Source organism: Pezoporus occidentalis, unplaced genomic scaffold (genome assembly GCF_034315485.1).
Source record: "Pezoporus occidentalis ecotype Australia unplaced genomic scaffold, CSIRO_AGI_Poc_V1 ctg11, whole genome shotgun sequence".
NCBI classification, from domain to species: Eukaryota; Metazoa; Chordata; class Aves; order Psittaciformes; family Psittacidae; genus Pezoporus; species Pezoporus occidentalis.
Genome location: NW_026912886.1, coordinates 7,778,849 through 7,806,366, shown reverse-complemented (window position 1 = coordinate 7,806,366; position 27,518 = coordinate 7,778,849). Strand labels below are relative to the sequence as shown.

Here is a 27,518-nt window from a genome sequence, read left to right as displayed (position 1 = left end):
ATGGCTGCCTCAACTTCACCAAGGAAATCACTGAGTTCTAGTCATGAGGTCCAGTCAGAAGGGTGAAATTCCTGGAGTTTGCCTCAAGGTTGTCTGTGTAACTGTGTCTCTTAGCTTTAGACAAGAGCAAGACAAAGGCTGAGACTGTAAATTCCTTTTGTGCATCTAGAATACTAATGAATTTGAAAAGTTTTAACTAAAGCCTAAGTCACACCCCAAGTTTTCAACTGGCTCAGGTACTATTTACCACCTAGCAAAGAACAGCACCGGGGCTGGTACCAGAAGAGGAACATGTTCCCAGGGCAGCTTGATGCGCGGATTGACTCCACAACTCGTTAAAGTTGTAAAGTAGGTATGCTTTTTATTCAGCGCTGAGACGCACGGGGATAATTCCTCAAAGTCATGCGTGCTTCAGTGTTGTTTCCCTCTACATTTATTCTCTAAAGTTATATATATTCATAAGGTTGCACAATACGCCTATACATATTCATGTCCTATCTCCGCTTCGTATTATAATGAGTTAGAAGGTCCTTTGCGCCTGCGCAGTGCCCCCTCTGGTCATGGGCAGGGGTCTCAAGATGAAGTAAATGAGTCTTCCTCCTGTGGGTAGGGGTCTTCAAGAGGAAGTCAATGAGTCTTCCTCTTCTTGAACTTTTCACCTTTTAGTCTTCACGTATGGCCTTAGGGTTTGGTCGGTGTCCCAGCCATAAACCATCTGCTTCTCCCCCTTCAGGCATCTGCTTTTCCTTATCAATAGCTGCTTATCAGTAGAATCAGGCCTCTACTTTTCCTTGTCAATAGAACCAGGTGTCTTCTTTTCCTTATCAATGGTTAGTGCCTTTGTTCTGCTTAGTAGGCATGATAGGTACAGACAATACTTTTGTTTAAGCAAGCAGATTCCTCTAACCCCTTTGTACACCCCTCCTGTACAACCCCCCTGTACATTGGTTAACCCTGTACCAAGCTCACCACTGAATCTGCCAGAAAACCTCATCCCACATTTCTCCTGACGTGAACCTTAACCAGGCTTGGCTGCCTTTGCTATACCAATAGCTCTACTGTAGCTCCGAAAATGAACGTGCATGTGGCCCGTATTCCACACATGCAGCCTCTCTATCCTGATGGCAATGCAAGATGCCTGCCTTACACCCTGAACCTGCGTCTCTGCTACACGGCTGGGCGCAGCCACTGGCACGGCATGCAGGTAGGGAGAAAACTCAGACGGCTGCGAACGCACCTCAGCGTGCACCGCCTGCAGCACTTCCGTGCCCCTAAGTACAGCGTGGAACAACGGGCACCGCAGCGTGTGAGGAAGGATCGGCCGCGGGGCCAGCTAGGACGCGGTGCGTGAGGCGGGCTCTGAGGGGCGGGTGCGAGGCGCGGCCGTTGGCTCTCCCCGTCCCGCCTCGGGCGCGAGGCGCGGCTGTCGGTCGTTCCGCCATCGCCATGGCCATGACGGCGATGGTCACGGTGGCGCTGCCCGCGCTGTGCACGGCTCTGGCGGGGCTGCTGCTCCTGCTCCTGCCGCTGCTGCTGCGCTGCTCCTGGCCCTACCTCTTCCAGGACCTGCGCTTCGCCCTCACGATGGCGCGGGTAGCGAGGAGGGCTCGCAGGGCCGGTGCCCGCCGGCCCGCCCGGACACTGCTGGACGTGTTGGCGCGGCGGGCGCGGCTCACGCCGCACAAGCCGCTGCTGCTCTTCGGCGACGAGGCGTCCACGTACGAGCAGGTGGAGCGGCGCAGCAGGCAGGCGGCGCGGGCGCTGCGCGGTGCGGCGGGGCTGCGGGCGGGGGGCTGCCTGGCGCTCCTCATGGGCAACCAGCCCGCTTACGTCTGGGTCTGGCTGGGCTGCGCCAAGGTGGGCTGCGCCGTGGCGTGCCTCAACTCCAGCGTCAGGGCTGCGTCCTTGCTGCGCTGCTTCCAGAGCTGCGCGGCCACCGTGCTGCTGGCGGCACCAGGTGAGGACAGCGCTGGCCGGAGCGGGGCGCGCCGCGCGGGGTTTTCGGTTGCTCCCCGCGGTGCCAGGGGTGCCGGAGCGGCGGGACACGTTGTTCTGATGGCGTCCCGTCCTCTGAACGTGGATTTGGGGATTTGAGAAGTTGCTGCAGGGCAGGTAAAGGACAAGGTTTCCACAGTGCGCCGTGTTTTGTGTTACAGGGTGCAGCCGTTGTTAGCTGCTCGATGAGGGTAACAAAGACCTAGAAATAAACCAGCCCTGAATCAACAGGGTTAATCACAGTTATGTTCACACAAATGCCCGAAGTAGAAATAACCAAGGTAGTGCAGAATAAGCTTCTTGGCTGCAGCTGCACAGTGACTTAAAACACATAAAGGGCATTGCAGTCTATGTAAAAGCTTTTGTCAGGTCTCAGTTCAAAAACAAAGACATAAACCCATGTAGACAAACTGTTCCTTTTCCACAGAAGAGATTTTTGACATACTAGTGCGTTTTAAGTGCTGCATTCTGTTCTGTATGGAGCAGAGACCTTATTTCATGCCCAGTTCTTTATACAGCATATGAATACATACAGTATGAATGACTGACCATAGGGGAAGTCAGAGATGTGCTTTATCTGCCTAGAGTTAACAACTTCTACATTAATATATACTCCATTGCAGCTTAGATAGTTGAACTCATTAATCTGTTTCATCTATCTGAAGTATTTTATATGCCCCAAAACTTGGGTTCAGATGAAATCTTGTCCTTTTATGATAAATTTCTGTCCAATTCTGTGCAATCTCTGAAGTTTCAAAATCAACCAGTATTTGAGATAGCATTTCTGGGAAAAGCTGTTGTGCAGAATAGGAAATGTATTTTTCCTCCTTCTATAACATCCTTGCCTCAGATTTTCCAGAAGAGCTTTCAGCTGTGAAGGAAAAAAAAGTAAAAGAAAAAGTTGAGCTTTATTAATAAAAATTTACTACATGCCTGACTGCACTAATCGTTGCTAGACATCATAAGAGGAAAGAAGTCTAGCTCTTTTCTGTTGACCTTGATCCTGTCCTTATTTTTATCCTTTATTTTGCTACCCCACACAGAAGATAAATATTTTCTCATCAGAACTTCACCATCACATGCTTGAAAGTTTCTGAAAAGAAATATTCTTAAGTCATTAAAACAGTTTATATGTTATTAAAGTTACTTATATCTACAATAAAATACGAATTTAAAAGTTTATTGGAGGGTGATTTATCTCAGTGCAAGTTTATTGGGGTTATTTATTGCAAAGGTACTAGCTCATTAGATACTTGCATAAAAGGCCTTATTTTATCTCCTTATTGCCTGATGATGTCAAAGGAGCCCAACTCTCCTCCCATCCAGCTTTATTCTGCAGTGCTGGAGAGCATGGGTGGAATGGAAGAAGACAGGCCAGGCTGTGCCAATATTCTGAGGTTGATGCAGTGATGTATAGTTCACAGAATAATACAGAATTCTCTTATAGTAGTTTTTTCTCTTCTTAAGAACTGAAGGAATCTGTTGAAGAAATACTACCATTCTTGAAGAAAGAAAATGTTAAAGTTTATTATTTAAGCAAGACATCTGCTACAGAGGGAGTTGAGAGCTTTCTTGATAAAGTAGATGCTGCCTCAGATGAACCTACTCCATTGTCCTGGAGATCAGATGTAACCCTTAAAACTCCTGCCATGTACATTTATACTTCTGGTACTACAGGTAACGCAAATTCACAAAACCAGGCCATACATTCCTCGCAACATTGTGGTTTTTTATTAAGGAAAGAAAATGTGTTACTTTACGTTAATTCCTTCTCTCATTCATTCCTCCCAGGACACTGAAAATTTGATACCTGTACTAAAGCTGAAATCACATAGAATATAGGCTGACTTTAAGCACTAAATCTGGGGGGAGGGACTTAAGTAAAAGCTAGTCAAACATGAAAGTTTTATGTCAGTAAGGTCACGAGATAGCAGATACATCTTACCCTTGGAGACACTACTGGCCCAGTGTCTTGGCACCAACCAACTTGGATCATGACCTATAAATGCTGGCCGTTAAGTTTTTGGGTGTCAAGAGCACCAAAAATAGCAAGGGCAGCACAAAATACAGCTAGTCATGGCCCCTGTACAAAACTGCAGCTGGTATAGAAGCTGCAACCTGTTCTACATAAAGGCATCTCATGTTAAGAGCACTGAGCCACAGCAGAAACTGGGTGATGAACATGAAGACAAAACCCAAAGCCACTCAAACCTATAGCTTCATTAGAAAGAGTAGTGTATGCCTCCATACTAGTCTTTGAGCCTCTTAGAGCCGAAACTCCACTGGAAGGGAGGAAGCAGAAATCTTAAGTCCTACTTTGGCTGCACAAGGCAAATGAGTTTCACCCTTGTTAATGGCTCTGACATACCTGTTCTTACAGAACAGGCAAGCACTACCATCATTTTGTCTTCTAGCACCTGTTCCAACAAGTAATTAGTTCAACTGTATCTGATAGAAAACCAAGACGAGATTTTGTAGTATGAATTTCAGTTTCAGCTAGGGTGATTTGGAGCTGTAAGGAGATACCTAATTCAAGAAGAGATGCAAGATCCGAGATTAACTTCTGTTTTAGCGTTTCTGTTCCCTTTGCTCAGCATGCTGGATTCTCTAAATCTCATTTCCTCACTCTCTAGTTACTTGTTATTCCTAAGGACCACAGTATTAGTATTAAGGCTAAACACCAGTGTATTGCATAAATGCAAACTGCGTACCTCTAGAATTAATACATGTATCAGTGAATGAGAGAAAAATCTTTTCGTAAGATCTTGTGAACCTGACTGGTCTTACTGTGGATTTTGTTCAAGTTACACATCTGTTTGCTTGACTTTAAACAGGTCTTCCCAAAGCTGCAGTGATTAACCATGAACGCATAATGCTAGCTTGTGGTTTGTTTGATGCTGGCAATGTCACCTCTGAAGACATTGTGTATACTACTTTACCACTCTATCATAGCTCTGCTCTCCTCATTGGAGTCCATGGATGTATCATGAAAGGTACCATGCACTTGATTAATATGAATGAACATGTTACTGTGCAGAATTCATGATCGCAGATATAGTAAGCCTTTCCCTAGTTACCAAACTTTGAGATTAAATACTTCGTTATACATGTCTCTGTTACCTTTGTTGACTACTCCATAAGTCAAGAGACATTTGTTACTCGGTTACAATCACATGACTCACACAGATCTTAACCCTGTACAGATTTTATTTCATCTCCTGAGCAAATGGTATCTTACATGACAGCTTTTTTACAGTTTAAGGTAAATTAGTACTGGGTTTACATCCCCAGTAATAGCCTTTAATTTCTGATGAATAGAAATAGAGCTTAAACCAGTCATTCAGCATGGATTGTATTTCAGTATATTTTAGGAAAGAACTTTCAAAAGCTATCTAACCCTAATTCTACAGGTTTTCTAATGTTATGCTAAGAAGTTCGATACAGTCTTACAATATAATAAGAATTGTTCAATCTCTTACTTGTTTTACAATTTATTTTTTTTTTTTTACGCAGGTGCGACTGTTGTTTTGCGTGCCAGATTTTCAGCAAGCCAGTTTTGGGATGATTGCAGAAAATACAATGTGACAGTAATACAGTATATTGGGGAAGTGCTTCGGTATCTATGCAGTGTGCCACAGGTAACATTAACTGCCTTTTTTCTTCTTTTGCTAATTAAACTACTGTGAATATTTGTTACATTATGCTTAAAATCTAGGAAATGTAATAAGGGGAAGAGGAAGAAAAAGCCCAGAAAAAACCTTCCCTAACAAGGTCTGTAAATTTCATTGCATACTAGTATTAACTTTTTTCAAGAAGTCAGTATATATTTTAAAAGACTCTTCATGCCTTAAAATACTATTACGTAATAAAAGAAACAGTTGAAGCAAAAGGCAGGAAGTGAGACAAAAGAGTCCATATTTTTACTAAAATTCTGTCTACTGTTACTCATTAGCACATTAGATATGTTTATAAATTAAGAGTTTAGTACTTGCTATTGCTGAGGATAAATACAAACATAAAAGAAGGCATAAATGGACTGCCAACCTCACTGTTTATCACTTCACTGCGTAAACAGAAACATATAATGGCGCTATTCAAAGTGCTGTGAAATGTGGTAATAGAATTTTAAGCAGGCTCAATCCTGCACTTACAATGGTAGAAGAGATTTCCTTTTTCCACCCAAACACCATTTTACGGGATATAAATCGTGTAAACACTTTGCTGAATTCAGGGTTAGGTTCTTCTGCGGGTGGTCACCACAAGGCTTACAAACAAAATAGTTTAATAGTGCCTGAGTTTCATTTTGGATTTTTGCATAGAATTTTTTGTTTCTGTCTTCATCCAAGTCACATTAACTACAGTTAGATGTATAGCCTAATTTGCTCAGTAACTTCTTTTCCATTTCCACATAAAAAACATTAACTGTAATGATTTTTGCATAAATTTTGCTTCAGAATGTGCTCAATACTTATAAAGTTTCTTTCAAAGTTTTCCAGAAGTAGAAATTATGCCTTCACTCAGAAGAAATGTGAATTCATGACTGTTTCTTGTTTCTAGAGAAACAATGATCAGGATCACAAAGTCAGACTTGCCATAGGAAATGGAATAAGGGCTGATGTTTGGAGGGAATTTGTACGAAGATTTGGAAATATTAATATTTTGGAATTTTATGCATCAACTGAAGGAAATATTTCTTTTGTTAATTACACTGGAAAAATAGGTGCAGTGGGAAGAGTAAACTGCCTGCAGAAGGTAAGAATAACAACAAAACATGGCATTTCATCCTTCTTGGCAAAGTTTGGTATATTGCCATGGGCATATACCAGGCTACTTGTATGGCAAGTTGGGAAGAACCCAGGGCTGTTACGAGTTTGTTTAGGGAGAAGATTCTCTTCAATTACAGTCCATAGGTGCCCATGCTAGATAACACAGATACCACTTGCTAGTTCAGGTAGATTTAGACTCGACACACTCAGTTGAAACGTGATGAATTTGGCTTCTGTTAAATAGAAAGATGACAGCGTAGTATAATTCTGAAATTACTTTTCAAAGATTGAATATTCATGTTTGTATACATTTTGCATATTTTCACTAGAAAATCTTACGCTATGAACTGATTAAATATGATGTAGAGAAAGATGAACCAGCCCGAGATGAAAATGGATACTGCATAAAAGTGCCCAAAGGTAAAAAGTTAATTCCTTAACAATTTCAGGAAAGTATGTACTTTTTAAATTACATATCTTCGCATCACTTCTGTCTGGGAAGATGCAAAGTTTTTAAATATGAGTTAGAAAATATGTAACAAATCACATACTACTGTAATACACCTTAACAGAATGGTACAGTGGGAAATTCAGCATCTGTATACATAGATTTTAATAATTTGTCCAATTAATAATGGACACACTAACATTTTTGAGCACAGATCTTTACTTTCAGCAGGAGCTATTTAAATCTTCTCAAGACTTTGTACTTAGCATGCCACTAAAGAAACATTTGCAAAATAGAAAGCAGTTCTCTTTTCCAGCAGTGGCTGAAACTTTTTCCCATTGGCAATAGAGAAAGCAAACATGAAAATACCTTTGTTATAATATATTTTAATATCAGGTTTCATAGGAGGGGGCTATATATTGGCACAGGCAAGCCTGTGTTTAAACCAGGTACTTGTGATACTTTTGATTTTGTTGCATTCTTTTACATGTGTCCTCATTACTGCGAGTGAGGACAGAAATGCTCACCTTCTCTGTGCATAAGGGAAAAGGTGGACAGGTTACCAATGGTGTTAAATTCTCACTGCTGAGGAATATACCAGCTATGTTAAAAACATCTGCCCCATAGGTATAATCTCCTATGCCAACTCTCCCTATGCAGTCTCTTGAGCTGGGAAGAGGGGAGATGCATACACATACATTCCATCTTTATATAAATGCACCCCATGTTTAAGTTGCTGAACTGCAGGGACATGGAGAATACCTACAGTGTAAGAGAGAAACCCATGAAAAAATGTAAAATCCCAGGCTTGATGGGGACAGGCTATAATTTATTTTGTGTAGATAACATTCACTCCAGTGTATAACACCCATGCAAAGCTTTAGATAATATGGAGTTGATTTTCAGTTGACATAAATACACAGCTATTCCTGCTCCAGCTATAGCACATGAAATGCTAAAGAATATACTAAGCAGCCTTTTGGTCTATTTTGCATTCAAGTAAGTAAGCTGAACTGCAGTATTTGGTTCCTAAATCCTGCTGAATGTTTTGTTTGAGGGATAAGGCTGCCTTGTGCCAACTGAGTTACATGTAAGTAGCCTGTACCTTCTAAAGACATGCCTGATGCCATGTGTAAGTTTCCTTTGTAAACACAGCTCCTACTGATTCAGGTGTTCTAAACCGAGGTTTATGAAACTGAGGTTGAGAAACTGGACAACTGTTTTCCACTTACCAGACTAGACCTCAGAGATTCTTTTCTGCTGTGTTAATACAAGCAGGTGACAAGCTGTATTATCTACTGGCACTTTGAGGGATAGTGAATTGAGAGGACAAGGTGAAACTCAATCTGTACCTCCATAACTGATTTTATAAAAGATGATGATTATGACAAAGTTCTCAAATAACTCTGTAACATCTGCAAACTTCACTGATGTAATGAAGATTTGTTATTTTTTTATGATTGACACTGTGCTTTTTAAACAGGTGTTTAAAAACCTTTAACCTCTTCATAGGTAAACCTGGACTACTAATCTGCAAAATCACCCAATATGCACCATTTAGTGGCTATGCAGGAGCAAAACAGCAAACAGAGAAGAAGCAATTAAGAGATGTCTTTCAAAAAGGGGATTTATATTTTAATAGCGGCGACCTTTTAGTGATCGATAATGATAACTTCATTTATTTCCATGATCGAATTGGAGACACATTCCGGTTAGTTTATTTATTTCAGTGTTGGTCATAAGAGAAGTTTTTGACATTCTCTCCCATACCCAGTATTTCCTACAGACAGATAGAAAATTTCTCTTATTTCAGTCAGAAAAAGGACTGCAAGTCACCTCCAGTGTTGTGTTTTATCAGTTGCATTCAGTTACCTACAGAGCCTACAGGAGGTTCAGCTTAGGTTGATGAATGAATGCTGGTTTTCAACAGTCAGAAACCAGCTGCATTCACAGGACACCACCGTTGTGGTTTCACATTCACTATGCTTTTAAAACTCAGAAAGCATAGTGCCTAGGATGGAATCAAAGATAAGTAATATTTTGGGGAGTTATTTGGTTAGAGTCATTTTAAGCATGATCAAACTAAGTGTGTTAAATTTTCATGAGATTCAAATAATATGGAATGCATTGTTGAATTTTTGGCATGTTTTTCTCTACTTCTGGTAAGAAGTTCCTTGTTTTAGCACAAAAGTGCTTTCTGATCTCAAGCTCAGTGGTCAGCCTGTTGTAAAGTTCAACATTAAAACACTGGAGGTCTCTGTGATACACATAAAAATCATGACTATCAACTGCTTATTTTCTAGGTGGAAAGGGGAAAACGTTTCTACAACTGAAGTTGAAGATGTTTTAGGACTGATTGACTGTGTTCAGGAAGTTATTGTATATGGAGTATCTGTTCCAGGTATGAGTGAAATACTTGACATTTCAACAAAAGAATTTTTAAATACATTAACAAAATACAAATATACTGAACTGCAGGGTATTGGTAGCCTTACTTCAACTTACTTTTCATAAGCTACAATTGATACATTACATCATTTAAATAAATGGAATATTAATCAGCAAAAAAAAAACCCAAACAAACAAACATAGCCAAAGCTTATGTTAAAGTATATGACAAATACTACCAGGAGGATGGAAGAACATGTGAAATGACATGTAAGAAATTGCTTTCTTCCTTTTTCACCTTTCTTTAGCAATCTTAAGGAATGCAGGTTCTGAGACGTTTGCTGCCTATTTTCTACTCAGAAATGTGTGAAATCTTTTATTAACTTTTTAAGTGCTTATGGCAGGTTGTTTTTTTTTTTTTTAATTTGAGAGGCACTGCTGCTAAAGGCAGATTCCCAGAGATACTGGAAGCCAAAAGAGGGAACAGAGAACTTTACTTTCCTGTCTCCTGTACTTTGGAGGTACCTTCCTGTCCATGTTTCTCACTTACCCAGATTGACAGGACTCCCATATAGCTCTTCACTGCATCTGGACTGTGATGGATGGTTAAAATGGAACCAATTCTTACAGTGTAATGTAGGGATCTGAAATCAAACAAACAAGGTTAGATATGATTGAAATCCTGAGCATCATGTTGTGCAAATGGTTTGGACTAGGTACATTGTATGTTGCATGCCCTTAGAGTAGCCTAAGGAGGAGGAGGAGGATGAATTTTGGAGCCCCCATTAACTAAGGTAGCAGATGTTAACAGGTGTCATATCTTAATTATTAATTCATTAACAGTATTAACAGGTATCACACTTGCCAGAAAGATTTCCACACTATGGTACATCATAACATGGCTCACATCGACAGTTTAGTATTTTGGAATTGAAAGGCATGTTAGAGACACCACTCTTCCTGCATCCACCATTTATTCCCCATATGATTCTGTTAATGTTATCATCCACTTGCTGTTTTTAGTACTAAAAGTGGAAGACATGAGAACAGAAATGCCCTGTTTCTGAGGTTCAAAAAGACTGTTCATAAAAGATGATCTATTAGAATAATGAATTTAATTCAAGTAAATACTTTTTTTAAAATCATGTATGTCTCTGCTATACCTGTTGATCTGAAAAGCCTCTCTCTTTAAATCACCCTTATTTTCAGCTGTTTTGTGGTAGCAATAAACATACATCTGTCCTAAGAGACATTTCAGAAGAAAGCTAACAAGATAAATGGTTTAGAGTTCTTTATGTATTTCTCAGATTACACTCTAGGGCATGAGGAAAACATGCTGTTATTCTCAATGCTCTTGTAACACCGCAGAGAAGAGCTGTTAATAAGCAATTATGAAAACTTTACAGTTAAAAAAAAGGTTTTCTTCTTATATTTGTGTAAGAACAGGGTGGACTGTGTTGGGGGGGGTTCTTGTTTTACATAGCACAGAAATATTTGTACTTTATTAAGGTAGCTGGGGGTGACAGTATTTATCACCAGAGAACTCATTAATTCAGCACTCTAGATTTTGACTAAACAAATTGGAATGCCAGGTGTCAGCAGTACAGGGCGTTAAAGGCAAACAGAAACAAAATTCAAAAGAAACTGAAGAAAGACTGATCTTAAATTAGCTTATGTTTGTGCTTTTCTGTAAGGATTAGATTCTACTCTCTGTTTTCACTTACTCCCATACACAGTTCTGTGAAAGCATGCATATGGTTGTAATGTAAAACTTTGTATAAGAATATTAACTATTTCTTCTTGCATTACCTGTAATCCCAGAAAAGGGAATACCAAGAGTTTTGTGGTTTAAGTGGCATCCCATCCCTCAACCACCAAAACAGGAGAGAAGAAGCCCTCTCAGTATGTAGTTGGGCAAGTAAAAAAAATCTGAAGTCCTTGGATTTTTGCAGCATGGTAAAAAACAGTGGTAAACTTGGTATTACTACTTTTTGTCCTCGTTCTGCATGGATGAGCTTGTCAGTACAAGCATGTTTACAGTGATGTATTGTAAAGCAAATTAACTCACACAGTTAAATGCTGCTGCAGGCAGACTTCTGCCTCAGACTACCAAGAGCTGATTTTCCAGAGTCTTTCCAAAGACTTTCAAAAGATGGATGATTTTCAAAATATCTGCCATCTGTAGTTCTGATGCTAGGCTTTAAAAACAGTTTGGCATCTAGCCTGGTGAAGCCTTAAGAAAATCTAATCACTTAGATGTGTAACGGAAAATATGTTAGAATGTTTTCTAAAGTGGCTTAGGAGGCAAAAACCAAAAACAAAGTAGAAGAGCTTAGTCTGAAGTTCAGATTAATATATGAACTATAGTTTTGTGAATTATTCCTTCAGGTTATGAAGGCAGAACAGGAATGGCATGTATTCGACTAAAGGAAAACTCTGAATTTAATGCAGAAAGTACTTACAGACACGTTAAAACTCACCTTCCAAAATATGCAAGACCTCGTTTTATAAGGATTAAGGTAAACCAGTGTTCCTAAGTAGCTTTTGTGTGTCCATCCGCATTGTGTTTCTTCTATTTTCTATGAGGACTACAGACTTCCTACTTACACTAGCAATTCTCAAAAAGGCGTCTTTTAATCTCTCACTTGCTCTTGTCATTTACCAGTATGTAAGTACAACTGCAGCCAGATGTTTTTTTCAGGCTGAACTGAAACAAGTTGCAAGAGCAGTTGCAGGATACCTGTCACATTTTAACATTTGAAATCAGGAAATTCTCTTGGAAAATACATTTCCTATTGTATTCCTTTAGCACACTAATACGGGTGTGTTCTCCCTTCAGTGTTGCTCCCTCTACAGATTGTTCTGTGCAAAATAAAGATCCACACACAAGCAAATACAAGAGTTGTTTTTTGTGAGAGAGGCCTTAGATTTTTATTCTACCAGTGAGTAAGTAGCCAAATTCTGAACGGAAGTTTAACCTACGTTAGGAAAATGTTGCAAGAATATCACTCCCACCGTACTTCTCAAGTTATTTAAAATAAATATTGCTCCTTTGAGAAATGTTGCATATTCACTGGGGTGATTCAAGAGGACTAACACAGAGATACTACCATGTCTACCTGTTTAATTAGCCTTTAAACTTTTGAGCTCTACAAACAAAACAGTTAACCAGTCAAGGCAGTGGTTTGCCTTGCCATTCCACGTAAAGTACAGTCTTTGTCAGTCTCCAACTGACATTTTCTTTACTTTGCTGAGAAAAAAAAAATCTCGTTTTTTGATCAGAGAACATAATTAAGTATTTCTAGATAAACCCCTTGATTCTAATAGTTAAAAACTCGTGTTTTCCTGCCTCTTTCAAATCAAATAGTAAGGTAAGCCTTTCATTTATGTGTCTGTGGCCCAGCAATTTCAGGGTAATTACCACACCATTCAGAGTAATTACCAGCCCACATATTCCAAAGTCCGGTTATTATCTGATGAATGCAGATAGTTTGGACCTCTGTTACTGAGGCTTCAACTTCTGTGCTGTATGGATTTTCTTTAAATAGGATTCCCTTTAAATTTAGGGGATCTAATCTAATTCCCACAATTATATGCTGACATTGATAAGTAGAGATGTAATTTTGTGTTTTAGAGTGCCATTGAACTTACAGCAACCTTTAAGTACCGTAAAGTACAACTAATGGAGGAGAGTTTCAATCCAGCAGTCATCGAAGATCGCCTGTATTTCCTAGATGACAGAGAAAACCTGTATGTACAAATGACCCAGGACATTTATAATTCAGTAAAAAACCATGACCTCAAATTGTGAGCAAGTAAAAAAAAAACAACAACCCCAAAACAACCTGTGTTTTATAATACTCAGTTTTTAAAGTATCTGTTATTGTAACTTTGCCAGGAAATATTTTAGTTTAATAATATTAGCAACTATCAGTATCTGAAATAAAGTGTGAATGTGAGATTGTTTTAATAAAACAGAACTTCACCAATGCTATTTGCATCTTAGCCTGGCTTCTTCTCTCGTTCATGCTTTCAATCTTGTCTACCTTCCTCTGTGTATAGAAGTATTGTTAATGCTGTGAATGTTAATACTGTGCACCTAAATATGTGAAAGTGGGTACAATGTCACACATCTTTATACAAATAATTTATATTAAAGGGAGATCCACTGCACTAGTAAGAATTATATCCCTCAGTCAAAACCACAAAACCCATTATAAAAGACCATTAAACTTACAGTTGTCTAAATTAACTAATTGAAAAAAGTCTGCATTAGATGCTTACATTAACTTTTCTCCATTGCAGCAGAGATGTCCTCTTATTTCTCATGCACCAAATACTACATACACAGAATGAAAACAATTTATAAGAACTAAGATGTATTTTCCTTTGGGTGCAAAGAGAGTAATGTCAGGCCAGACACTTCATAAAAAAGTGAGGCTTAAATTTCCCTAGCATTTAAAAAAAAGGCAAGATTATGGAATTGAATGAAATAAATTTGTTCTTACTAGAAAAATTTAGCAAACTAAATTTTACTGCTCCTTGTAACACGTGCCTCAGTATACCCCACTGTGAGTTCAGGTGGTGTTGTTTAAGGGTATGGAAATTGTTTTGACTAACCAGATGTACTGCTTATATAATATGAGCATAGTTGTACTGGGTCAGACTGAAACTATCTGGCTGAGTATGCTGCCTTCAAGATGGGGTGATTGTAGGTGTCTGGGAACAACTACAAAGGCAGCAAGCACTCAGCAGTGCTTTCCCAGGATAACCTCCTAATGATCATCACGCTTCTTGATTTAACAGTATAAAATTGCCCTCCACAGATTTTTCTGCCCCCATTTTTAATTACTCTTGAAACATATGTAAATCATTGGCCTGTTGTGGCAATGATTGTTTGCTGCATAGAGACCCCTTCTGTAATGCCCCTTAATTCTTCTGTTATGAGAAAGGGTGAAATATCATTCCTGTTCTCTTTCCTCATGCACTTGTGTTTTACAGCCTTTAGGTAATGCTGAGAAAGGCCACAGGTGCTTAGCAAAGGCCCCTGCTCTTGCACACCAGTGCACTGTCACTGATCAGCAGAGAGGATGGCATGGCTGCTCCGTTTTTAAACTTGGCATGTTTTAAAATTGCCCTAATACAGCAAAACCTCATTGAGAGGTTGCACCCTTCATTTTGCACAGTTCAGAACTGATGCTGGCATTGTCTGCACACACAGAGCCTCTCAATGGTTTAAGTCAAGGTATATAAAGTGTAAATATAGGACTGCATAGTTTACCCCCTACTGAAGCCAGCATATTTGGTTAGAATGGTTCTAGCCTGCCAGCTAGAAAGTGTCCATTACCAGGACTGGTAAGGCAGAAACTGGCATTTTCTTTACCACAGTCTACAAACCAGAGAGTTTTATTATTATATGCCTACAAGTTTTATTTGACATTTTAATCTATAGATACACGAGGTTTCCACCAGTAAAAGCACAGGGATTTTCTCAATGGTCACTGCCGATGCTTACATATTGAACAAAATAACATGTAGTATTGCATATGAATAAGCAAACTTTGGTTCCCTTTCTGCCTGGAGTAATCTTAAGGACCAATCTCTTTCACTTGTTAAACAATGGCTTGCAAAGGACAACAAGGCAGCTGAAGGCCACACTGAATGCTACACTCTGGAAAGCTTGGAACACTGTAGAACTTAATTAGTTTTTTGAAGGCACTTTTTTTGAACATCATCACCTCTTCAGGCAGCCTGGAAAGAATTCTGGTATTTTCATGAGACTCCTTCTTGTCAGTGGCTGCTGCTTTGGGGTTACATGGCTCAAGACCACCAGTCACTGGCACACTGTTGCAGCTAAGGGAACGTGCCGTCTTTTTCTTGCCTTGAACAGATAAATAACTGAATAAAAAAGAGGTTAACTTATGTTTGGTAACATCCTGGGCATCTTCTGGAAAACAGTCATCTAGAAGATCCCCTTGACTAATCACACACGTACTGGGACTTGCTGCTAGCTTCTTAGGCTGAACTACTATTTTTCTGGGAGGTGTTTTGTATTTTCCTCCATCTGGGGAAAGCTGAGAAGCATTACTAATGGCATCTGAACTAGGCTCAACTATCGTATTAGGGATTCCTGGCCCATCACCAGAACTGATGCAATGCAACCCACAATTCTGGCTAACAATCCGGGCTGCAGCGTGTTGAATGATGTTCCAGTCTTGCAGAATATCTTCCCTGGTTGTGAACTGAGATGTTACAGTAAACCGAATGATGAACTTGTCACGAATGGTTGCTGGAATAAGGAAGACCCTGCCAGAATTGCTTATTTCTTTCAGGAGTTTTTCTGTGAGCCAGTTGGGACCCTGTTTTAAATATGAATAATAAGAAAAAAAAAACATAGTTAGAATTTCCAGTGACATCCACACATCTCCATAAGAATTCCAGCATTACGAATTCTTACATGAAAGTTTATTCATAGTTCTTAATGTCTGGGGAAAGATCAGCTATGGTCAATTCATTTCAGAGACATGCAAAAGGACCTATCTTTACCTTTATTCGAAATACAACCAGTCCAAGATGTCTTTTGGCAGGAATTTCAAAGAGTGGATCACTTTTAACCAAGGATTCAAAGAACTTGGCTGTTTCAGTACCCTATAATTGAGGAATAAAAGTAGTCATGTATTGGTTTGTCACAAACCCACTGTAGACAATAAGTAGTTAAAAAGAATTCCTTTCCTTATTGGAACATATCATTCCAGTGTATGAGTAGCAGCAAACAGAAGAATGACAACAATATTTGAAAGTCTGTTTACCCAAACCCTTGACAATGAACCAGAGTAACTGGACTACACATAGGAATTTTCTAGAAGAAGGTCTGAAAACAGAATGTGTTCTCAGATTAGAGTCATTTTGTGGCAACTGCTGATCCACAATATGACCCCTTGTATTTACACTCCATCAAGGACTTAAGCCTGTAAATTTTCATAGCTATGGGTTCAGCCATTCATCTAAGCCTGCCTCCCAAACAGCTGCCACTTTGCCTCAAAGAAAGCTTCTACAGATCAGTACTCGGTAACATGCAGAAGGCACTGACTTATCAAGTCACTTTTCATTGCCTGTTGCTTTCCAGAAGGGTACAGGAAATGTTTTGTCTACACAGTCAATCTTTAGAGATTACTTAAGAGTAAAATCAGCACGCATTTAGTGTTCACACGCAAGCTTTGTGTGTGGGAGAATTTCTGTTGCTCATCTTTGCATCACTGAATTTATTCAACTTAGCTACCAGTAAGTAAGCATAATACAGTTATGCTTCCATTGTGAATTCACATACATGTCGGACATGATCTTGAAGCTTTTTCACTCCAAATGAACGAATCACAAACCACAGCTTCAAAGAACGAAATCGACGACTCAGTGGAATTTGCCAGTGCTGTGAAAACACAACAGGTATCAATGCAGAAACAACAGAAAGGCGCATCCCCCTTACCCTGCTACTGTTGTTCTTTAGGACTTGGGTCTTGACACAAGTAATTTCATACTACTGAAAATCTGCCAAGCCTAGAAAACAGCCATCAAAGAAACACTACATCTAGAGTTTTCTCAATTATTTGCCAAAGTAAGATCTTGGATATTCCCCTTAATCTAAGGCCTAGATATATTTCAAGTTTTTAGTTAATTACTAGCTAATAACACCACCTTTGCTTATTTAAAGGGCATTATCAAGTTATGATGTGTCCATTTACACTGTAGGACTGAGTGCTCACTTCAGTTCCTGTAATTTGAGTATTTAAGTTCTACCCTGAACGTTCTCCCAGATCAACCATAAACAGTGAGAGGTGATACAGGGTTAGACTTCCAGAGGAAGTAACGGCTGCTGCATGGAAAAGAGTGACAGAGCATGTAAAGGAATACTCTAGGGAGCTACACAACTACATGCAGGGCCCTATTTAACCACAAGAGGGACCCACTGATGTATTTTTTCTGCCCCTCTGTACACTCACAGTCCCCACTGAAAAGCACTATTGATTTCAAGAAAACAATTATCTTTTCAGGACTAGGGTGAGATCATAGCAGAAACAATTGGCAGTGAATATTCCTTTGGTTTACTTACTGAAAGCTCCTGTAAGATAGAAAAATGCCTCTTAGCTCCCCTGTGAATACCTCAATCTAAAAAAAAAATGTAATTCATACTACTGCTGTTCCAGAGCCTGGGCGTTTGCTTACTCCTTTCTCTCTCTATTACTACCTATGAGACATACAAGAAAACCAACTAAAATGCCATCAGCAGGAATTACTTCAGCAACACAATGCAGAGAAATGACCCTTCTATTCCAAAAGGCAAGGCTGTATTCCCATCTGTAAAAATCAAGTACTTTGATCTCTAGATCTAAAAGCAGGTTTATAATTCATTTTCATACCAGAGCTCGCTTTTGTTATTTAATCTGCATTAGCATCTCAGTATAATTGGGTTTAGGCTTTTATGTAATGAGACTAGCTATAAGAGAAGCATGCTCCAGAGTGTGAAGTATTTAGCAGTCTGTTTGAACATTTTATATGCAACTTAAAATATCAACTCAAATAACTTACCATGAAATCAACAGCAGCTCCTGAGTTCGGATGTCTGAGGTAGAGAGGGTTAACACTGAAGGTCTGATGTAACTTGCATTTATCCTTGACCCTATCAATTGCAGAATGAACTGTATTTAGCAAAAAAAATCATGCAGAGAAAGACTTAGCAATTTGCATGCTATCCTTCTGGTAGTGTTTGTGTTTTGCCTTTACTCACCAAAATCCAGTGCAGTCAAAATGAACCATCATCCATTTAGACGGGTTGAAAGTAAAGGAATCTGCATATTCGATTCCATTCAAGAACAATCGGAATTCAGGACATACAAATGCTGTTCCTGCATACGCAGCATCAATATGGAGCCAGAGTCCCTCAGCATCACCTAATGGAATTGGAATTGGTATGTCAGGGACATAAGGAATCAAAGTGCATGCTTAATCTCTCCTCTCTGAAAACTAGGTGCAATTTCTTGCAGGGTTGGATGGCCTGACAATGAGCAAGACAAACAATTAACAACCTGTTTTTACTCTAAAATTGTGCATCCAGAACTGCAAAATATAGGATAATGCTGAAATCAGATGGACTCTGTAACAAAATTCACCATTACATATGTGTGAGGCTTTTTAATGTTTGATTTCTCTTACCTGCCTTTTTCCTAAGCGAAATTCCCCAGCACAACTCAGTTCCACAAAGCCAGAAAAAAGACACAGTGGCAAGCAAAAAGGTCCCAGAGACAGAAGCCATGCTCTGACCCACAGAAAGAAATGCCACAGGGTCTTGTCAGGATTTATGCTGGAATAGAATCTGCAACCACAAACTACCTATTGAACTGGTGGCTACAAAGGACACCCTACCAAACACTACCTTCGAAACTCCTTTCTACGTTAAATATTTATGTATCCACCCTGCAGCAGTACTGCACTCTGTACTGTACAGTCTGTAGTCCACGAATAACCACATTAAAGATGTATTAGCTGGAAAATGTCATCCATCTTGAACAGAAAGTATTTTTACATCTTAATCTAAATCTTCCAGAAATCACTACAAAGTCTTGCATTGCCTTCACTGATCTTTGAGACTCGGAAAAACTCAGCTGACGAGTATTTCTGCTCTCATTGGCTTTGGCATGAAAAATTCTCATACTCTTCTGTGCTAATATAATTTAAAATTGGGAAAAAAAAAAAAAAGCCACTTACAAATTGGACCCAGTTCTGAGAGATTGTCAAAAGCACAGACACCAGTTGTACCCAGCGTTGCGCAAACCTAGAAGAAAACAAACCGGTTGAGTTGGCATTTTTTTAGTAAATGGATGCAACGCTTTCAGTGCGGAGAGGCTGTCACAGTTGCAAGTGTATCGATATTTTTTGTTCAATAAAACAGAAATTCTTTTATACCTTTTAACCTTCACTAATGTATTTTAACACAATAAGAAATGTTTCAGATGTAATTTTATCTTGACATTAAAAATACAACACTATGTGAATACCCCAGGCAGAAAGTTTACATACAAAGACTGGCACCAGGCCCTTCTTTCTGTCTTCTGCAATGGCTTTCTTCAAAGTTTCACCTCTGAGGGAAAAGTTCTCATCCACAGGTAGAAATTTCATCTTCACAAGAGAAATCAAGCCAGCCTTTTCTACAGAAGAATGTGCCTTAAAAAAAAAAAAAGTAAGAAAGCAAGCTGTAAAGCTGAATAGTTGTGATAAATTATGGCCTTGTAAAAGACAGTGGTTGGAAGAAAAGCAGAGATAAGGTCCTTATAATGATATTACAATAATAATCCATATTAATACAAGTCTGAAAGTTTCCTCCTTGCATGTAACTAAAAGAAATAATACACTGTAATTCCAAGGAATGCATATGCTCCATTTATTTGGGTACTTATCTCTAAAATGTAATCACAGGCATCCTCATCTTGCTTTTGGAGAGCCACTTATCAAAACTGAGATCTTAGAAGAGCCTCTAAAAATGGATCAACCTCAATTTATTCCTTTCTCCCTGCCATACGAAGATTAAAACACCCTGAAGCGCACCTACTTCTGGCACTACTCCCTCACAAGAAAAAGCCCTTTTAGTTATACCAATAAAGAACCAGCACGAGCATCTCTCCTGTTTCAGTTTTCACAGGGGAACAGACTGTTCAAGAGTCCAAGGACAGAACAGGTTTGCAGGCAGAGGCACAGTACTGTGTAGATACTTCATCCATGACCAAGCACAGAGGCCTAGAGTGGAGGCCACAACCAGGAGCAGCACTGAGGTAATGCCCCGAGTGTGCCTGTCCCTGAGTGGAAGGAGGATGTGAAGCAAAATGAGTTGAAGCAGCATGACATCAGCACCTCGTTATTGGAGTAAGGCTTGGTGAAAACCAGGAAGGAAATGAAAAACCAAGTCACATAAGACAGCACCTTGAGAACTGCCAGGACCCTACAAAACCTCATCCCACAGATTTCGTTTCCCCATCTGCAGAAAATAACATTAGAGGGATTCATTCAGGCTTGTACAGCATTCCTGTATGTGTTCTCCCCTTGGAACAGAAAAGCAAGTTCATATTGTATGACCTGGGTGAGGCAGCAGAAGCAAATTTTTCTTTGTAACCCTAAGAACCTACTTGATCAGACGCATAAGCGATGAGGCGAGAATTGAGTGAGGACTCATCAGTGTCTGGCTCAGAAACCTTCATCTCCAGAATTCTGTTTTTCCTTGCTGCTAGCAGTGCAACCAAGGTTGATTCACTCACAGTGCTCTGCAAAGACATTGCTCATTTATTGCAACATATTGCCACTTCATTGCTATTTTATCCAAGACTTACTGAAGTCACTGAACTGTTCAGCTGCCCGCACTCTCTCCTATTTCTGCTACCACTTTTCTGGGATGTGATGGCAAGTCACTAGTGATGAGCAGCTCTCTGGGCCACCACCACAGAACAAAGCCTTTAAACTACTGTACATTTTTATCATGCAGGACTGAGCTGGGGGGAGTAACTAAATCACATTTTCGTTTTGCTCTTCTACAGCTACAATGTAGTATCTTCCATAAAAATCTCAAACCTGAGCAAAGCTCCTTATAACAACACAAAGCCTCAACACTGATTCCGGGGGATACTTGCTAAGGCCTTATGAAAGGAGATAAATGTTCAGGCTTTGATCTTGCAAGTTTCAGACACAAAGCAGACATGAGAAGAAGAGTATCTTGTGTGGCTAAGGACTGCTGGCAGAAGGACCATGACAAAGATTCCTTCTCTAATCATGGAAGGATCACTTCAGTGATTAATTTGATGTGAAACAGTATGAAGGATACAAATCTGACTCTCATTTGGCCTTACTAAGGCCACAAGAGCACCTGCTCCTTGCCTGTAACACAATAAGGACTAAAAGCAAGAGCAACTCCTATCATGTTCTATATTTAATACTAAAATTTGGGAAAGCAGTGTCAAATTGGTATATTTCTCTAATCAGACCTATAGAGCAAATGTCCTTGGTTTTTCCTCCAGGAAAACTATCACCCAGAGGGAAATTCACTTGAGTGAAAATAAAACAAAACATGATGAGGCCATCTCTGATTCCTCCTACCTGTAACACTCCTCCACCCACACTGTCAGGATGGTGGTGCAGGAATTTATCCGGAAGGCCCAACATTTTAGCCAACCAATCCATCACATTCATTTCCAGTTCTGTACAGGCTGGACTGGAGGCCTAGAAAAACAGAATAAAAAGAAAATCAGGCTGTAATTCCTCCTGCAAGCATAGCAGGAGCATAGCCCTTAGCTAGTAATTAAAATGTGATATGTGTTAACACATTTTAATTGCCTTGGGAGAAATCTCCCCTAGATGCAACAAAGGCAGATGACAAGCTTTGTAGCACTGGATATATAAGCAGCTGTGTAATATTATGGCCCATAGCAGAACACAACACTATTGTGATGAAAGTTACGTTGTTTGGTGAGTTCTGTAATGCAGACCTCTATGCTAAGGTTGCAGTTGAGGGTGAGCTCCAGCTACCTTGCTCATTACCAGTTGCTCTCTTGGAATACCAGAGAATCTCAGCAACCTCCTCAAAAGGCTGTCTTCAGACTACCTGCATCACCTCAGGGCTGAGCTTCTGAATTACCAATAATCTTAGAGTCATTAAAAAAAATTAGAATCACAATGAGCCACTTGAGATAAAACCCTGGAACTGCAGTTCACCACCCAAGTACATGCCCTAGGTCCCTAAAAGAAAGGGCACTGATACGTTTTAGGGAGACTTTTTGAAGAGCAGAAAAAGAAAGGTGAAAGCTGTCCTGCAGTGTCCAGCTTTCCACATGTGAAAGAATTGGTTTACATTGCAAACTTAACAGAAACCTATCGAAACTACATGGAGAACATGACAATCAATTTTTTATAGGTTTACGAGTTTCTATTGCTTTCTTACATGGAGACACACATCTAAAAATCTGGACAATTTTACCACAGCTTTAGAATGCTACTGAGGTATGTAAAGTCATAACCAAATAGCACTATGTAGCTGCTGCAGGAGGATATAAAGTGCTCAGATATTCTGGAACATGCCACCAAACAACTATTTTCAGAACAGGAAAAATAAGAAATGTGTTCTCTCAAGGGAACAGGAGAACTGGAATGAAGCCCAACCTAACCTGCAGTCATGGATGGTGGCTGCTCCATTGCCTACAGTGCTTATGTAACAATCTCAGCACCAAGACTAGACGGCAAGAAACACTGCTTACAGTGGGATATACAAAGAATTAGAAACTAGACATTTCTAGTGATATATTTTCTTCATTCACCTCTTACTAGTAGGTGACATTTGCTCTTATTTTTTTTTAATTTTTAAAGTGACATTTTTCATTTATGCAAACAACATACAGTTGGTTGAAGTAAATAATTATACTGACTCACAGAACAAGAAAGAATGACCATGATCTGCTCCTACACAATGCACACAGGAGATGAATATTTAAAATAATAACAACAACAAAATTACCCATGTGAATCCCAAGCAGTTAATTGCATCAGCTAACATATCTCCAAGGAGCGAAGGCCAGGAAGTAAGAGCTGGAAAGTAGGCATGCATGTGTGGACTTTGCCAATGGACTACCTAGAACAAAATTATTCAAAGTAATGAAAACGTCACAAAATTCTACACAAGATGTAGTGATTAGCATCTGTTTAAAGTGATGGAAAAGGTTCACAGCAGCATGTCCAATATATGTGCAATTATACATGTGCTAGCAGAAAGCTACAGAGATAATATTGACAGGAGTGCAGCATTAGCAAATGATAACACTGTATCGTTATTAGATAAATTCCAAATTATAGCAAAAGCATTTATCTGAATTGAACAGGCAGACAAAGATTCTGAACAGGAAAGAATGGTCTTTTGAACATGGTACAACAGCTGAAATATTTATCAAAATATTTATCTTTAAGGGAAATCCTTGCAACAAAGCTGCTCTTGCTCACTTTGTCAAACAACAGCTTGCCTTTAGCTACACACGGCAATTTACAGTTGTATAGCCCACTCTATACACCTGAAGGAGCCTGTATGTGGGACACTGGCATAAGCGCGTTTAATGTGAATACCTCTCCTACATCAGACCGAGTTTCTGCAAGCATATATAAAGAAAAATTTAAAACATATTTCTTACATAAGCCATTTAATTAGGTATATGAACTCCCTTAGCAGAATCTGCACTATTTATGTACAAAAGGAAGGAGACATGAACATTCAAAGAGCAGGAGTCACGTCTTGTGTAATGACCTTGGGCAAATGATGTTTCACCTTGCTGTGCCTGAGCTTCCACATCTCTGAAATTGAGATGATGCAGTTCAGGCCTTGTGAAGCTAAATTCATTAGTGTCAGAAAATCTTTGTTTCCCTCTAAGCAAGCATGAGTTATTCTTAATATATAAAATACTTAAAAAATATATTCAGCCTATGCCCTAAAATTGTAGGTGGGAACACAACGACAATAGCCAGAATCATTCTGTGGACATATCTACAAGACATTCTACATTTTGGGTGCTTCACTTGTTTAGGTAAGTGTTGTGCAGAAGCTGTGTGTTCCCAGGATTTGGTGTTCACCCCAAGTAGTAATAAAGTATGGTCATGACAGGAATAATCTATTTCTTACCCCGGGCATAATAACCTTCTCTATGTCTCCAAAGATGTTGTCCCAGCTGTCTGGGTCCATTGGGGCAGAATCCGGCAAATGGGCTCTCATGTAACCTGGCTGCACATCAGGAGTCACCCGTCTCTCTCTCACATTGCTCAGGTACTGGCAAATGTAATCCACCATCTCTTTCCCTGGAAGAGGCAAACCAGTGTTCCGAGTTTCAGTTGTGGGAAAACTAACTAGCAGTACTAGTAGTTCATGCAATCTTAGCATTAGACATGGCTTGGAATCCTACTTCCAAGATAGCCACAGGAATTAACCTTCCTCCTACACCCTGCTTGTCCCACCTAATAACACAGAGACACAGCTTCTTGAAAAGGCTTCACGGGAACAGAACAGATTCACAGGGTTATTTCAGTGTCCTCATTGAATAGTTCAAAAGTACCTTTAAAATACTATCAGGATACAAGTATGGTTGGTTTGATTACTGATAGAAAGATTTTCTTGCCTACAAAATAACTGAAACTGCATTTCACAGAAATTAATGTTTCATAATGCCCCATACTTCCCTGTCATTGCAACATACCCAGTTTTGCATCCCCTGAAAAGAGCTACACAACTCCACGCCTTTTCTCCACTTATGCAACCTCCTCCCGCCCTAGGACCAACGTTTGCTTCCCATCTCTAGAACTGTGCAAGTATCACTGAGGTTTCATGGTGTCAGCCAGGGAAGAGCCACTGTAACACCTTATCACAAGTTTATTCAGAATCACAGCTTTGCAGTTATGCCACAGTATTTTAAATTTAAGGCCAAAAAAACCTAAGTTATCCACTGACTCTAAATCCATTAATTTAAACTCAACTCTGGGACACAATTTACTCAACTGTGGGGGCATTTTTGCCTCAGCCTCAGCAGATCTAAGTCTCAAGGACATTTGTACAAATAAAGAATATATATACCCCATACAAGTTTTGGGTACCACTCCCAGCCCTACAACAGTTGATCTCTGTGAGCAAATGATACTCATTTCCAAGAGCAGAGGATCACTCACCTCTCCGTCTGTACTCTTCAGGGTCCATACCGATTCCTTCTAAAAGCACCTCTTCAAGCCTGGGCTACGACCTTTCAGGTACTTGCGGGCAGTTGGTCTGGTGCCCTGCTCGCTGCTTCACCCTTTATAGCTCCCTTTATCTCTCAGACTCATGCATTCTGGAAAAGGTTTAACGTAGGCAGATTATTATCTAACTCCTCCCAGCTGAGGGCTTTTACAGTCTCTCGTATATTCTCATCTGTGCTCTTTTGATGTGCACGATAGTTGTATCTCTAAGAGGAGCTGCCTCTGTGCTAACCCATTCCCATTTTTAAACAATCTTTCAGAAGGCTCGCAGTAATGTATGTCATGAATATATGACACATTAACATCAGACTTGAGGGAGAGAAAAAGCTCAAGAGCTTCCAAAAGCAAGTAAGTGCCCATGTTACTTTAGGGCACCAAACTCCTGTGCTAACAGTAGTCATTAAAACAAGGCACCAGCACCTAACACATTTGACACCTATGCTGTCAAGTCTCTTGCTGCCAGAAGAAAAGGCAGTGCAATTATTGCCAGTTGCAGAACTGCAATACAAAGCAGCAGTGATCCTCTCTGTGGATTTCCTGTCCTTCCAGATCAGACCAGGTTACACTGCAAGGTGATGTTCCTCCACTCGTATCACCCTAGATTGCTGAACTGGGAAAATGCCTCTTTCTCCTCCACCACTGTGCTTCTTTTCTCATATATGTACTGGGATTTGGCCTTGTATCTCCAAAATTCCTCCAAGTCCCCCAGCTAGACTGTTCTCAGTTTGGAAGAGCAGCCATGTAGATTCTTCCTTGTTTCAGTTTCAGGACACAAAAATACTTCCTGACCTCTTTGGCAGCACTACCTTTGACACTGGTTTGACTCAATGTTGAGCACTTATCTTCAACAGAAGGACCTCACTTGCTCTACACTGATATCAGGCAGCCCTGGGAAAAGAGAGAGGTAAGACTTAAGGATTAAGCACCAGAAAGAGAAATTATTCTGTAGTACAGTACATGCTCATCCTATTTTTGTTATACCCTGTGCTCCTGCTTAGGGCTGGCCCTGTTTGAGACAGAATAGCTGCCTCTGCAGACCCTTTGCTTTGACAGGCCTTTTGTCTGATATGTGGAAGCAGTTTCTCTGTTCTCATCATATGGAAGAGAACTGGCAGTCAGAGCAGCTTTGGTTCTCTGCTTCATGTACTATAGTGTAGCCCATATGCTTTCATTATTCTAGGAAGTTTTTACATCTTTCTCCAGTGTACTTTCTACAGAACATGGCAGGGGGGTTGGAACTTGATGATCTTAAGGTCCTTTCCAACCCTAACTATTCTATGATTCTATGAACAGTGTGAAAACCTTTCCTAGATTTTGCTGTGATTAGATATCTATGACAGAACTGTTTCATAGATATGACAAAGATGCTGATACATGCTCATCAGATTAATATACTGAAATTGAAGAAGATAAAAAGCATTGAAAGAGGAAGTGCATGTAGTGCAGGAAAAAAATACTGTATGCATATTCATCTGCTTTATCTCACACTTCTCTGGAAACATTAGGGAAAAAAATAACAAACTGCCCACGCTAAGTATCAATTTATGAGCCTCTCTTGGCTTTGCTGCAAATGCTCCCTAAAAGGGTAACAAAGAAGGTGATAAGGGGCTAGCATCAAGCACAGGACTGACGCCAAAAGAGCTCAGAGTTCTCAGAAACTGTGGTTGTACCTCATTACAAGTAACTAATGCATTACTTCAATATGTGGACGTCTGCTCAAGGAAAGCTGGTAGCTAATTACATTTATGACTTCAATTTGGAACAGCAAATAAGGAACAATACTTTTAACGTTTCCAGAGCTAAACTACACAGTAAATACTCCATGTGACATATACCCTATGCTTCTGCTCAAAGGTGATAGTTTCATCAGGCTGGTTTCTCGTTCTGGGTAGAAGAGAACAAACAGCAGGTCCTGTTCGGAACTAGAATAAAATAAGTGATAATGAATTACAGGTACGGTAAATATTGCTGGTGATAAGTTTCTGTTATAGCTACCCTGCACTTGCAAGGATTTTGTTTCAGACAATGAGGAATAGAATATTTGCTCACAGGAAGCAGGATTAATAGACAAGGTTCTTTTCATTGTTTGCTCCAAAGGTCTGTGCCATCGAAACCGTGGGAAAGCTCCA

General features: G+C 39.8%; 2 protein-coding genes across 5 annotated transcripts; one reads left to right on the top strand and one right to left on the bottom strand.

The window, feature by feature from the left end:
* Positions 1 to 1,446: 1,446 nt before the first annotated feature.
* Positions 1,447 to 13,427, top strand: SLC27A2 (solute carrier family 27 member 2). The gene is made up of 10 exons (XM_062631769.1): positions 1,447 to 1,957; positions 3,463 to 3,672; positions 4,830 to 4,988; positions 5,509 to 5,633; positions 6,553 to 6,747; positions 7,091 to 7,181; positions 8,722 to 8,920; positions 9,513 to 9,610; positions 11,986 to 12,116; positions 13,232 to 13,427. The coding sequence occupies exons 1-10, from the start codon at positions 1,447 to 1,449 to the stop codon at positions 13,406 to 13,408; spliced, it is 1,896 nt and encodes a 631-aa protein (XP_062487753.1). The 3' UTR covers positions 13,409 to 13,427.
* Positions 13,428 to 15,001: 1,574 nt separating this feature from the next.
* HDC (histidine decarboxylase) lies at positions 15,002 to 26,585 on the bottom strand. 4 transcript variants are annotated; one of them, XM_062629398.1, is made up of 13 exons: positions 26,196 to 26,585; positions 25,324 to 25,481; positions 24,290 to 24,462; positions 23,141 to 23,254; positions 21,730 to 21,852; positions 20,769 to 20,903; positions 19,669 to 19,812; positions 19,357 to 19,423; positions 18,380 to 18,542; positions 18,181 to 18,271; positions 16,925 to 17,023; positions 16,144 to 16,245; positions 15,002 to 15,956 (listed from the first exon to the last, which is right to left on the bottom strand). In XM_062629398.1, the coding sequence occupies exons 2-13, from the start codon at positions 25,349 to 25,351 to the stop codon at positions 15,210 to 15,212; spliced, it is 1,986 nt and encodes a 661-aa protein (XP_062485382.1). In that variant the 5' UTR covers positions 25,352 to 25,481; positions 26,196 to 26,585; the 3' UTR covers positions 15,002 to 15,209. The 4 variants fall into 4 exon arrangements, with proteins under 4 accessions (XP_062485382.1, XP_062485375.1, XP_062485368.1 ...); XM_062629391.1 differs by having other exon boundaries at positions 25,324 to 26,585; XM_062629384.1 differs by lacking the exons at positions 25,324 to 25,481; positions 26,196 to 26,585 and having other exon boundaries at positions 24,290 to 25,315.
* Positions 26,586 to 27,518: the final 933 nt, after the last annotated feature.